Genomic DNA, 15,038 nt, shown 5'->3' with positions numbered 1-15,038 from the left:
ACATCTAATTTTGATGTACCAAAATTTTTGTTTGTCTGAGGTGTAATATAAAGACTTAAAAATGAATAAAAGAGCTTTACTTTTGGGGTGAGAAACTCCATATTGGAATGCTGAATTTCTTCTTTTTTACAGAGAATACACATTGGCAAGTTGAGAGTTATCAACCTGTGAAACAGTATGCAGATTCATGTCTTCTACTGTGTCACATCTGTTAAAATTTAAATTTTTAATATTAGTTGTTTTTGTTTTCTTTTGCTTAATCCAATAGCTCTGTGTCTTGTGTGTTCCCAAGGGATATAATGATCAATAATGCTTTCAGTGTTTATCTGCTTAAATCCATTTGTGGTACAGATAGTGCCCCCTCCCCTTCTTTCTTAGGAAAGCTCCCCCCAGCTCTTAAAGTCTAAATTTCTTAACTCTCATCCACGTACTCTTTTATGAGACTACCTTTTGTATCTTTTTGGCATCTTGGGCTTTTTAACACATGGTTTCCTTGGATCAGAGAGGAGTTGTTTTAAAGTAGTAAAAGTGATTTTCCTCAAGATGGGGAAAACAGCATTTCTAGCATCACGTGATTAGGAATTCAGTGGAAAGGGTTTTTATAATCTTTTCCCATGAATGACATTGACCCAGCCATGTTCTATTTTAGACCAGACTTGTACTGAAGACCTGTGTGAGTTTTACTTGATTCAGATACTACTGTTGGGACCAGAATCAATTTAAAATATGAAAATTATATTTACAGACATACATAGAAATTTTTTTGTATACAAATATATGTTCAATAGCTTGCAAGTAGATTTCCTTAGAGGAATTTCTGCCATGAGAATACATTGTTATAAACTTTAGATTTAAAGTAAATTGTTTGATTAGAATGTAGTTTTAGAGCCTTCCTTCCCACAGAGGATTTGTTTTCTAGAACTATTGGTAGAAACCAAATTTATTCTTTATATTTTTAATCTGCTACATTTATAGCAACTAGAACATTTTTTAAACCCTTCAGTAGAGAATTTTTCTAGTCATTGCCTGAAACAAGGTTTATTCTTTATCATTTCAGTAGTACATTGTAGCAATCAGGGTTTTTTAAAAATAGAAACTAGGCCAAATTAGTCATTTTTAATCTGTTTTCATTGCATGTCTGCATATTGATAGAAAAGTCTAGAAACCTGTCATCCTGGGCATGAAGACATAAGTTTAGCATACTCTTTTAATTGTACATTATTTTATGATCGGCAGGCATTTGATATCTCATTGCCTAAAAATAGTATGCCAAATATGTTTCACTCATGTAGCATCATCTTTTTATTAACTTCTCTAAACTGTCAACCTTGTTTTGAAAAATTGCATTACTTTTTCTTAAAACAGTGTGGGAAACCAAAAATAGCCTGCATGTGTTTTATTTTTAATTTCTAGAGTCTGGGAAGGGAGGGAGGGTCACAGTGTGCTTCAACAATGAAGATAATACTGCATGCCAAAAAATTGCAAAGATAAAAATTAATACCAGCTTTTAAAAATGATTACAATTTGTAATATTATTTTTAAAATAACTCATATTTCTAAATCAATAAGAAGTACATATAAAGTTATTTTTGTTCTTCCTAGGTAGTTGGCAAAAAAGGAGAAAGCCACTAAGGTACAGAAGACACTGGAAGACCATATTGCAGTCAGATCTACAGCTCCTGGATAATTGCTTGATTCTCACCAGAGACTTTCAATATTTCGTTCATTGCCATTACCAATAAATCATTGCTTTTGTTCAGATGGTATCACTAGTGTTTCTCTTGTAATCTTAATACATGCAATTGTAAATAAAAGTAACTACTTTTGCCAAGCTTAATTTTTGTTGTTCTAAGTAAGTATTTTCCCTTTCCATTTATTTGAAAATTGGCCATCTTCTGATTTTAGCAGAGACATAGGTGTCTGGTAGCATACTGAGCAAAAGACAGTTTCTCTCTTTAGAGGAGCAGAACTGTTTTAGGGAATTAAGGAGTGTATGTGTGCTCATGTGCACACACACAGGAAGTGATTTTGATAAGTGGACTTGGAATGGCTAACCATGTTCCAATGAGTAACTAACTCATATGTTTGTTAAACAGCATTTGGGTATCTGGGCTATAGAAATTACTCAAATTATAAACTACCAGAATTAAATAAGTTTAATGAGATTTAACTGTTCTCACCTAAAACTATTAGTTAATGGGACCACAGATTTTAAACCCTATTGGATAAACTGTTAAAATTTGAGTTATTTTCTTTACTAGTAGAGGTATGTTGAAATCTGACAGTAGGGAAAAATATAGTACTATGAATTCATGAAGCAACAGGAATTGATCTCTTTTAATCAAGCGTTTAATATTTTAACTACCAAAAGATACAGTGTGAATATACAGAGAACATGTTAAGGTTGAAAATGAATTAGCCACATATGTATGTTTAAAAGGTCTTTCACAAAAGGCTGGCAAGACAAAGCATCTGTTCCTTATTTTTTAAATCTTAAACTGTAATCTAGAAAATATTAATAAATTTAATTTTTTAATTTTTCTATTTTTAAAATTAAATTTTTAAATTTCTCAGTATTTTAAAAATTCAGTGTTTAAAAAGAGTACGTAAGACTTAAAATTTTGATTCAGTTGATAATAAATTTGAGGACCTATTTGTCTAGGACTTGGTCAAGATACTGATTTGCCTTTGAGTCACCAGTGTATTTATCCATGTGTCTGAAAAAAATTATGCACAAGTTTTTGTGGTAAAATAGTCACTTTCTGAAACCCCAATGTCCTTAAATAATGTTTCGTTTCTTTGTATGGAAGCACATTAACTGGTCTGTGGTGATGTCTGTTTCACGGTTATGTTGCCTTGGGTCAAGGGGAAGCAGAAGGGCAAGAAATAAAATAAAAGTTTATAACACTTCTTAATATAGACCATCTCAGATTAATCACGTCTGAAATTGAGTAAGATTAATATCAAAAGTTTTGTTTTACACTTTTGTACACTTAACCTTTTTGGGTAATTGTTCAAGTGCCTCATCTAAGTATTGGTGACCTCATCCTATTTATACTTGACAGTTTGAAAACCCAGTGAAAATAACTTCATATCTGTAAAGGACTGGGCATCAGATTTATATTGTTTATGTGACTTTCTATAACTCGCTTGCAATATACAAACATTTCATAATTATTCACATTGTAAGTAGTGAGAAATGAATGTTTATAGGTAACTGTAACATGTTTCACTATGGGAAGTTCTACAAATAAACATGCATAGTTAACATTATTTAAGTTACCAAGCTGAAATGCTGATGTTTTCTCCTAAAACTGTGTGTGTGTATATACACACACACACATACATACATATTTATATGTCACACTGAATTTTCCAGATGAATAGGAAGAGCATTTAAAAAATATAACCTTAGTTATTGTAATGGTAGCCATCCATTACATAGTATTTTCTAGAAAACAGATATTAGGTTTATTGTTTGTTTTGTCAGACATAGCAAAAACCAGAACAAAACCACAGATACCCCACAAAACTTTTCTCTTGATTTGGCTTATATTTTACATCAGGGTGCATTATCTGGTGTGAAACAATAATGAAATAGCCTACCTATAATAGAAACAAAAATATTTCAGTACAGAGTCTTTGTCAGCATAAGGCTGAGGGCAAAGAGTAGCACGCAGGCTACCATACTCTTATGCCCACGGAAGACATTTACGCTCCATTTTGGTCAGGTTATCCCCCAATCTCGTTTTGTTGTAGGTAGCTACTTAATCTGCTGGAGTTGACAGACATGTGAGTTGAAACCTGTCTGCTATCTTTGTCTCAAGGCCTGAGGATGTATACCTAAAACAGTTCAAATCTTCCTATCTTCCTCTTAATGTCTAAGATAAATCTTTAATTCTGTAATGAGAAGGAAGCATTGGAGTTAAGTAGATTAGTAAACTTACACTCTCTCCTTTGTGAGTTTTAAAGAATGAAAGAAATTCAGGGGTTACCCATATTGCTTGTATTAATATTTATATAGTTTGGTAGATTATGTTTTGTGTAGGTGTATATCTCTTCTGAAATTGGTCATTTCTAACCTTAGATTCTTTTTTTTTTTAGAAAAGTAATTTAGAATAAGAAATCTATTCCCTGAACACTAAAGGAGAACTTTGAGGAATATCATGTTCACTTAGCTTTAACATCTCATTGGTTAGAGGTGATGTTCTGTATTTTAGAAAGATTGCCAAACACATTGTTTTGTAATATACATGTAGCATGTTTGTTAAGTAAGTGATTTTAAAATATTGAATATTTTATTCCTCAAGCCTATTGCCTAAGGCAGAATATTGATGTCATTTTAAGCATATTTTCACATCAAGTTTTATTTTTATTATTTATTTTTAGATTTTTTCTTTTATTTTTAAAATTTTATTTTTTTAATTTTGATTGGAGTATAGTTGATTTACAATGTTATGTTTTAGGTGGCCAGCAAAGTGAATCAGTTACACATATACATATATACACTCTTTGAGATTCATTTCACATATAGGCCATTACAGAGTATTGAGTTCCCTGTGCTATACAGTGGGTGCTTATTATCTATTTTATATATAGTAGTGTGTGTATGTCAATCCCAATCTCCCAGTTTATCCCTCCCCCCCTTACCCCCGGTAACCATAAGTTTGTTTTCTATATTGTTTTATTTTTATATTAATACTTTTTTTTTTAATATGTCCTACCTCTATAAGATTAAGTGGGCAGAGTGGAGATTTTACAGGCAAATAAAATTACTTTTCAACTCTGTGGTCCATGCAAAATTATTAATTGGAGAATGTAGCACTAAACTAGGCCCATAAGGTAACTTTAGAATTTGTATATTCTACTAAAATTGTACACATCTTAGAATAATATTAAGATCTTGCTATGTAACCCTAAATCTGCTCGGGTATTTCTCCTTCCTCTATACTTGCTATGCTTCTCCATGGGAAGAGGAAGTTTACTTAGGAATCCTGGTAAGTTGAACAGGCCAGAATTAGTTGTGAAACATGATTTATTGTTTTATACTTGGACATACATTTAAGATACTGACACATGCTACTCAGGAGCAGCATCTTTGAAGTTTGTATCTCTGCTTCTACTTCTAAGCTGTGTCATGTCAAGCGAGCAACATCCTTAGGAGCTTGAGTTTCCTCGAGTTAAAAATAGGAACATTACCTCTTAGGCTTCTTGTGAAGATGAAATGGCTTTACTTTGGATCAAGGATAAAGAGTTGTCTTCTGTGCCCTGCTCCCCCATCTCGCTGCCACAGCTTTGGGGCATCATTTTTTGCTAAGTGTAGTGCAGTAGCCTCCTGGTTGTCTCCTAGCCTCTGACCTGGCCTCTGTAATGTGTCCTCCACATGGCTGCTAGTTCGCCTTTTGAGGTCTTCCTGTGAGCCCTCCCTCTCCATCCTTCTCTATCCCCCAAACCCCACTCATTTCCCCTTGTGTGGTGCACCTTACTAGCAGTTACCAGAATGTACTCTGATATCTAATGCCTTCCTCTGACCTAACTTGTCCACCAGACAAATTCCTACTTATCTACAAGGCTCAGTACAAGAAAAACTGATAGAAGTAACACATAGTGATTGTGTAAGCCTCCTCTGCTGCCGCAGCACCCTGGCACCCTGGTACATAGCAGACTGCATTGTAATTATTTGTAGTCTTATTTATAGGCTTATCAGCAGTAATGCCAGGACTTGTCCCTAGTACCAAACCAAAGTTAACTTTGGTCTCTGTCACCAATAAAGTATCGAACCAATTCTCAGGTTCCAAGAGGGGATGCTGGAGGTAAATCTGAGAGGTTGTAGGAAACTGCAGTTCAGCAAGGTAAGGAAGAGAGCTCAGCAGAGGAAAGGAAAAGCGCATGCTGTGTACATAAGAAGGCTGAGAATTCTGAGGTGAGGGAGGAGATGAAGCTGGAAGAGCAAGTAGAAACCATAGCATGAAGCTCTTCTTGTGAAAGAGATCAGGCTATCCTTAGTTTATGGGAAGAGAAGGAAGCAGAGAGGAGTCCACAATGATGCAAAAGTGTTTCACTTTTATATGTAGAAACGTTGGTTCTTGGGAAAAGCAGCAAGTTGGGAGGGGAAGATGAATATAGTTTTGGATACAACGTTGCCTTGAGCAATGTATCATGATTTTTTTGGCTTTAAGGTGGAGTTGTCTATTAGGTACACAGGCAGGAATGTGGTTTTAGATCTTAGGGCTAGAATTAGGGAACTAGGAGTCATTTAGGTCATGAAAGTTGAAATAGGTGTATGAATGGGAGCATCTAGAGAGAATATAAAGGGGGAGAAGGAAACTAAGGAGCAAATACTAGGGAATACTAAAAAATATATAGAATTAGCTAAAGAGGAGCCTGAGAGCAGACTTAAGTAGGAAGGAAAAACAGGAGTTAGTAAAGTGGTGCTAAACAAATTCAAGAGGGAGTAGACATCATCAAATGTAGAAATAGTGAAATTAGTAAGGATATCCAGTTGTCAATCCATTAAGCTGTGGAAACAACCTTTGTAGTGCTTATTAGAATCATTAATTATATTAATAATCTTTTGGTTGAAGGTGGTATCAGCAGACAGCTGGATTCTGAAACCCTTCCGGCGAAGGAATTGCGAAGCTTTCATAGTCTATCATTGAACACAGTTTTACATGACAATTAGCAAGGCATGGAGATTGATGGCAACATTCCATGAAAGAATATGAAATACTGCTTTGAAGGTGTTGTTAAAGGCTTTAGTCTTTCCTTATAATCAGGGGCTTTTTCTCCTGTATTTTGTTTGTAATTATAACTTTTGTCCCATCAGTCATTCTGGCACATTCTTTAGTGACTACTTTTATTCTCTTAAAAGTTTTTGATTTTACAAAGGTAATTCCTCTGTCAGATTCCTTAGTAATAAGATTTCTAATTTTATAGGGTAATATTGAATGTACAAATGGTTAAAACCTGCTTTTCTGCGTTTTCCAGTCAGTAATAGAGAACTCCTTTACTGGGTCCCTATAATCTCCCTGTGACCAAGGACAGTAAAAATAGTGGGGCAGTTTCATTTCCCTGACCACACAATTCCCTCAAAAGAGTCAACACATTGACAGCATTAGGAATGCTTCTAGGAGGGAGTAGCCTTGACTGCAGGTGACTTTTAAGTTTAAAAATGGGTACGTAACTCAAAAAAGGGCAATTGGCAGAGGGCCTGGGGTAAGCGTACAGGCCAACTCAAACCACTGGGCTAGGCTCGTACAGAAGTAAACAGGTGTCCCTTAAAAGGTAAGGTGAATAGGCGTCACTTCATCTGATTTTTTTACTTGAGTCTAGCACTGCAAGGAGAAGATATTTGGGTGTTCACATTTTGGTTTGCGTTTTTACTTTTTAAGGAAAAAATTCCTGGAGTTAAAATTTTTTAACCCACAGTTTATATAAGAGGAAGCTTTGTTGCTTCCTTAACTTACTAATCAAAATATAGACTCCATTGAATTTGGAAATGCTAAAAACTTTGGTCCAACATACTCATTTTTCAGAGTACCCTGATGCATTTGTTATCAGAACTCTCCAATCCATGCATGCCATTTCAGGAGTTACCTGTTTTTATGGACATATAACTTTATCACCTTTGTTGAAAATAATGAACTGTACAAGCCTACTTCTGGACAGTCTGTTCTGTCCCGTAGATCTATTTGTCTACTGTTAGGTATAACAGTTTTGATTACTTTAGCTTTGTACTGTGTTTTGAAGTCATGTAGTATAATTCCTCCAACTTTCATAACCAAGATTTTTTTGTTGTTAGTTTAGGTTCTTTGCATTTTCACTTTAGAATCATCTTATCAATTTTTAAAAAAAGCTTTATGATTGATTGCCTTGAATATAATGTCTTCCAATCTATGAACATGGTATGCAGTATATTTATATAGTACATATTTATATAATATGTATATCTCCATTTATTTAGATCTAATTTCTCAAGGCAATGTTTTATAGTTTTCAATATGGAGGTCCTTTTTATTTATTTATTTTTTGCAGTACGCGGGCTTCTCACTGTTGTGGCCTCTCCCGTTGCGGAGCGCAGGCTCAGCGGCCATGGCTCATGGGCCCAGCCGCTCTGCGGCATGTGGGATCTTCCCGGACCGGGACACGAACCTGTGTCCCCTGCATCGGCAGGCGGACTCTCAACCACTGCGCCACCAGGGAAGCCCTGGAGGTCCTTCTTTCATTAGATTTATTTATAGCTATTTGATGTTTGTTGACGTTATTGTAAATAGAATTTTAAACATTTCATTTCCCAATTGTTTGCTACTAGCATATAGTAATACAGTTAATTTTTGTATATTGACCTTGTAGTCTGTCACTTTCGTGAACTCCCTTATTAGTTCTGACTTAAAAAAATAGATTCCTTATGATTTTCTATATGAACAATCATCATATGCAAATAGAGTTTTAATTATTCCTTTCTAAACTTTGTATCTTTTTTTTTTTTCTTACCATATTGCACTGCTTAGGGGTTCCAGTACAGTGTTAAATAAAAGCAGTGAGAGTAGGGACTTCCCTGGTGGTCCAATGGTTAAGAATCTGCCTTCCAATGCAGGGGACGCAGGTTTGATCCCTGGTCAGAGAACTAAAATCCCACATGCCGCGGGGCAACTATGCCCGCGTACTCTAGAGCCCGTGCACCACAACTAGAGAGACTGTGTGCCACAACTCCTGATCCTGTGTGCTCTGGAGCCCACACACTGCAACTACTGAGCCTGCACGCCACAACTAGAGAGAAGCCCGTGCGCTGCAATGAAAGATCCTGCATGCCACAACTAAAATCCTGCGTGCCGCAACTAAGACCCCACACAGCCAAATAAATAAAAAATATTTTTTAAAAAAGTAGTCAGAATAAACATGCTTGTTTTGTTCTTGAATTAGAGGGATAGCACTTAGTGTTTCACTATTAAGTGATTTTAGTTTGAGAAATGTCCTTTATCAAACTGACAAAGTTCCTTTCTATTTCTATTGCTTGAATTTAAAAAAAAAATCATGAATAGGTGATAAATGTTGCCAAGTAGTTTTTTGCATCTATTGAGATGATTATGTGTGTTTCCTTCTTTATTCTGTTAATATGGTGAATAATATAGATTTTCAAATGTTAAACCAACCTTTTCGTTGCATTAGCTGTACTTGATGTATTATTATTTTCATATATTGCTGGATTAAATTAGCTAAATTAGTTTGCTGAGGATTTTTTGTGTCATGAAAAGGGAGAAAGAAGTGATCATCTGGAAAGGAGAGACATGAAAAGTCACACAGTATGACCTCTTTTTTCTGACTTATTTTTTTTCAACCTGATTATTTTTAGATTTACTCATGTTTTTGTGTATATTTACAGGTTATTCTGTTTCAATGCTGAGAAGTATTCTATTGTGTATATCAAAATTTATTCATTCACCTGTTGGTCAGAATTTGAGCTGTTCTTAATCAGTCTCACTGAAGATTTATCAATTTTATTGGCTGTTTTAATGAAACAAATTTGGTTTTATTGAGTCTGTATTTTGTGTGTTTTTTCTGATCCATTGATTTATGTTTTTATATTTCCTTTTCTATAGATTTCTTTATATTTATTTTACTTTTTTTTCTACTTCTTGTAGTGGAGACATCTCACTTTTCAGCTTTATTTTTAAAATAAATGCTTTAAATCTATATTTCTAAGAACTGGTTTAACTGTATACCACAAGATCTGTTGCTCTCTTGACCAAATGTTTTCTAATTTTTTTCTTTGACCCATGAGCTATTTAGAAGTATATCTATTAATTTCCAAACAAATGGAGATTTTCAGATATGTTTGTTTTTGACTTCTAGCTTAATTACATTGAGGTCAGAAAACATATTCTACATGACTTAGCTGTTGAAATCTGTTAAAATTTGACTATGGCCCTATGTATGTATAATAATACATACATTTACATAAAATTATTTAATATAATTTATATTAATATAATTAATTACAATAATACATTTTTGGTAAATGTTTTATAAATGTGGTATTTGAAAATATGCCTGAAAAGAATATTCTGTAGTTGTTGGATACAGTTTATGCCTATTAGATCAAGTTCATGTGTGTGTTTGTTTCTTGTTGAAGTTTGGCCAGTTTTTAATTTCTAGTTCTGATATCAGTTTATTGGATACATATAAATTTAGAACTGCTGTATCTTCCTAGTAAGTTGAACCCTTATATTTAGGGAGTGAATTTAATTTCTAATCATGCATTTTTGCCTTAAAGTCGAGTTTGTCTCTTTTTAATGTAGTATATTAGCTTTCTTTTGACTAGAGTAAGTTTACTTCTATTTCACGTCCTCTTCCAAGGACCATGTCTTTGTGGTTCCTGCTCAAGTTTGAGGATGGTTTCTCATTGTTCTTACCTTTGGTATGCTCCAAGCTTCATAGCTACTTCCTCAGGAGGGTACAAAAATGCAATTCAGTTATATAGCTTCTCCCCCAGGATTGGCAAATGCCCTGGGGGCAAATTGGCCTTGTTGATTTGGGCTAACCTTTTGATACTTTCAAAAATATGTTAAAAATTTTGTCTAGCATTTTTAGTTGTTATCAGTGGGTCGCTAATCTGAATTACCTAGGGTGTCATTACACGAAGTAAAAGTTTTGAATAAAGGCACTTTTTTTTTTGATAGACTGTGCCTGAGATTGCTTAGTCCATGGTAAAAAGTAGTTTTGAGTCTGAGTCAGGTCCCTCTGTGCTAGCTATATTTTAACCAGCATTTATGTTGATAAAAATGTATGTTCATGAAAAATAGGGTTTTAAAATCTTCAAGAAAATGTAAATATTAAAATAAGAAAGATACATATTACTTAGCAATAGAATGGATTCGGATAGGAGAAACTTTTAAAGATACTTAAAAAAAAAACCCCACACAACAGCTTTATTGAGATATAATTCACATATCATACTCTTTTTTTCAAAAAAAAGGTATCTATTTTATTATTTTTGTCTGTGTTGGGTCTTTGTTGCTGCGTGCAGGCTTTCTCTAGTTGCGGCGAGCAGGGGTTACTCTTCTGTTGTGGTGCGCGGGCTTCTCATTGCAGTGGCTTCTCTTGTTGCGGAGCACAGGTTCTAGGCGTGTGGGCTTCAGTAGTTGTGGTGCACGGCTTCAGTAGTTGTGGCTCGTGGGCTCTAGAGCGCAGGCTCAGTAGTTGTGGTGCACGGGCTTAGTTGCTTTGCGGCATGTGGGATCTTCCTGGACCAGGGCTCGAACCCATGTCCCCTGCATTGGCAGGCGGATTCCTAACCACTGCACCACCAGGGAAGCCCCACCATACTCATTTAAAGTGTACACTTCTGTGGATTTTGGTACAGTCACAAAGTAATGCAGACATCATTATAGTCAATTTTAGAACATTTTCATCACCTCAAAAAAGAAACCTCACTCCCTTTAGCTGTTAACATCCCATCACTTCATTACTCTCATTCCTACATAACTACTGATTTACTCTCTGTCTTTATAGAGTTCTCTATTCTGGATGTTTAATGTAAATGGAAACACATGATATATGGTCTTTGTGATAGGCTTCTTTAACTTAGCATCTTTTCAAGGTGCACCCATATGTGTCAGTACTTATTTTTTTTATGGCTGAGTAATACTCTACTGTATGGTTATACCACATTCATTTATACATTCATTACTGATGGACATTTGGGCTGTTTCATCTTTGACTATTATAAATAATGCTACTATAAACATCTATATACAAGTTTTTGTGTAGACATATATTTTCATTTCTCTTGGGTATATACCTTGGAGTGGAATTGCTGGTTCATATGGTAATTCTATGCTTAACCATTTGAGGAACTCCAGATTCTTTTCCTAAGTGGCTGCATCATTTTACATCCCCAGCAGCAGTGTATGAGGGTTCTTGGTTCTCCATATCCTCATCAAAACTTGTTATTATATGACTTTTGATTTTAGTTATCCTAGTAGATATGACATGATACCTCATTGTGGTTTTGATTTGCATTTCTCTGATGACTAATAATGTCCAGCATCTTTTCATGTGCTTCTTAGCCAGTTCGTTGGAGAAATGTCTTTAGTATAGGACACTTTATTTAAAAATTGGATTATACTGAAGCCACATGCGATAACTGCTGAAGCCTGTGCACTCTAGAGCCTGTGCTCCGCAGCAAGAGGAGCCAGCACAATGAGAAGCCCGCGCACCGCAACGAAGAGTAGCCCCCGCTGGCCGCAACTAGAGAAAGCCCGTGCGCAGCAACGAAGACCCAATGCAGCCAAAAAATAAAATTTGGATTATTTGTATTTTTATTATTGAGTTGTGTGTTCCTAATACAAGCTAGAGTGAAGTGAGCAAAATGGCTCATAGGAATTTCTAGTGCTCACCTCTACACCCCCGCCGCCCCCGAACTATCCACACTTGAAAATACCTTCACAGGAACTAAGGTTGCCAAGTGAGGATTACAGCACCTGGGTAGAGCGCAGACCTAAGAAAAGATGCATTGAGGCGGGTGGGAAAGCGATTCATGCTATCTGCTCCCCTCTCCCTCTCCCTCTTCCCCTCCCCCAAGCCTGGGCAGCCCAGTGTGGAGACAGACACTGTCCCTGTGGGAGGAGGAGAATTGCGGTGATCGCATCGGCCCCACAGCCAGCCTGCCCCAGGACCAGGCCGACACCGGTGGCGCCAGGTGGCTCCCTGCAGGCTTCCATGGACCCAGGCCGCTGGTTCACCCTGGTGCCCACTGGCTCCAGCAGCCTCCGGCAGTTCCCGTGGCTCCTGCACACCTGGGCCCCCATCTGCCCCAGATCCTGTGACGCCAGGCTCCAGGCGGACGCCTGCGAACCCAGGTGTCCAGCCAGGTCCAGCACCAGGCTAAGTACACGGACCCAGGTTTTTCACCCACCCCGGCGCCCAGCCAGTCCCCATAGCCCCAACCTCAAGGCCAGCTCCCGTGGACCCAGGCTCCAGGGCCACTCCCGTGGCAGATCCAAATTCAGGCACAACTTCCCCGGGCCCAGGCTCTAGGCTCTCCTTAGCTCTGATCTGGTCTCTGTGACCTCAAGCACTAGGCCTGCCCCGCCTGCTGACCCGGGGACCAGAACTGTCCGCCCACGGACTCGAGCAACAGGTCCTCCACTTCCCCCGATCCCCCTGGCCACCGCCATGTGGACAACACCGGATGGTCCACCCAGAGTCTCTGGACCAGCCAACTGATGAAGGGCTTTGACATTGAATTAAATATATATTACATTTAATTAAAAATATACTATATTAAATATATATATTTAAACCCAACAAAACCCAGAACAGATCAATAAAGCCTCTTTGATTTTAAGGCAGTGATTGGATATACCTTCTCACAATTACTTTCCTGTTTACCAGAACTAAGAAGAGAGCAAACTTGGTTGGGATTTTGCCTTTATTAGCAGAGCGGGGCTATCGTTCCATCGTACAAGGGGCCCTGTAGGAAGACAGCCACAGTCCTGACCACAGTCCTGACTCTGACTGTGCTCGCATCCAAGCTGCAGTCTGCCAGCAGGTCGAGCTGGCCCAGCGTGTCCCCCAGGCCAGTGCTGAGCAGGGATTAGGATGCCAGCATCTGATGCTGTGGGTTGCTTCCTGCTCCCCCTTGGAGTCCTGACAAGAAATGACCTTGTTCAATCCTGCTGAGCTTCCTAGATTTACTGGGCTTATAGCAACACATGGGAAGGAGATTATGTTTATTTTTAAAACGTAAAAAAATGCAACCTTCCCAAGGCTTTTGTGGTGCGTGTGCACAGCACAAATGCACACGCACAGGCAGTGTATGTATAATCACTTCTAATTAACTTCAGTTCTTCCTGCAAAACTGAGTGTGAAGGCTTAAAGACTTGTCAGCTTCTCTGCCTGTGAAATGTATCTACTTCTAATTGTGAATAACAATACATTCAAGGTTAGCTATAAATGACTCTGATTTCACAGGAATCCAAAGTCTAAAAACCACATTTGAAGATGAATACATTTATGCAAAACATCTTTGTAGTATGCTTCCAGACCAAAATTGAGTTATTTGTGCTTATCCAAAATGCCTCTTTTAAACAAGATACATGTATGTGTATAACTGAATCACTTTGCTGTACACCTGAAACTAACACAACATTGTTAATCAACTATGCCTTTATAAAATATATAAAGTAAAAATTACACACACACATGCAAAATACTTCTTTTTTAAAGGAGGATTGTTTTTCTATATCTGTGAAAAAATAGATTTCATTGATTTCAAAGTAAGCCCAGATAGAAAAGGTATAAAGTAGTAAAGATGCCTAAAATAAAGATGAGTATATCGTTATAGTGGATGGAAAAATGAATTTCGTTTACAATTTTACAAAATAAAATATTCAAAGAATAAATGTTAAATAAGATTAAGAATATTCCCCACCTTATGAGTAGCTGTAGGCGCTTCCAGACTTCACCACTAGATGTCATGAAGAGCCCAGTGAAATGTAGCAAGCAATCTTCCTGAGTGCAGTGGGCTACAGAACCGTTTAAAGTTTTTCCTGATTTTGTAGTTAATTTGGATAGGAAGTAATTTCCTTGCGGGGGTTTGTGTCAAAATATTCATTGTGGATTAATTTTAAGTAAGAATTAGAAACTATTAGAAAATGTGATCAGTTATCAAATCTGGAAAATGATCGTCTTAAAGCACTGGGAATACCTCCAGGGAGAATGTCATACACCACATGGAGTAGCAGAGCCGTACGAAAATCTGCTCTGTACTAAGCTTAGCTTTGGATCCTCCAGCCTTCCTTTCCTTTTGAGATAGGCATGGCTTGTCAGATCTGCTGTCACCAAGACTTCATAGGATTTTTCCTAAAACTAGGCCAGTGAAAGAAACAATAAAGGGGAGGGCCTTGATGATCAGGGGAGAATGTTTGAATTTAGACTTTGAGATCCACTAAGCAAAGTCATTGTGGAAGACTGGATGGAATGGGTGAAGTTTAAAGAGAGAGAGAATTTGATTCAATATAAGGAAGAACTTCCTA

The 15,038-nt window shown here is 37.0% G+C and overlaps 1 protein-coding gene across 3 annotated transcripts in view; it reads left to right on the top strand.

The window, feature by feature from the left end:
- The window catches only part of TXNL1 (thioredoxin like 1), a 35,563-nt gene extending 32,291 nt beyond the window's left edge, over window positions 1-3,272 (top strand). The window contains exons 8-9 of one of the 3 annotated variants that reach the window (XM_060029111.2): window positions 133-175; window positions 1,603-3,272. In XM_060029111.2, coding sequence (XP_059885094.1) covers window positions 133-171 — 39 coding nt within the window. In that variant the 3' untranslated portion in view covers window positions 172-175; window positions 1,603-3,272. The remainder of the gene's footprint in view (window positions 1-132; window positions 176-1,602) is intronic. The other 2 variants (XM_060029108.1, XM_060029109.1) reach the window with 2 other exon arrangements.
- Window positions 3,273-15,038: the final 11,766 nt, after the last annotated feature.

The sequence above is a fragment of the Delphinus delphis genome, chromosome 13, assembly GCF_949987515.2.
Source record: "Delphinus delphis chromosome 13, mDelDel1.2, whole genome shotgun sequence".
Classification (NCBI taxonomy): domain Eukaryota; kingdom Metazoa; phylum Chordata; class Mammalia; order Artiodactyla; family Delphinidae; genus Delphinus; species Delphinus delphis.
The sequence above is the reverse complement of the archived record's forward strand: the minus strand, read 5'-3'. Positions and strand labels throughout refer to the sequence as shown.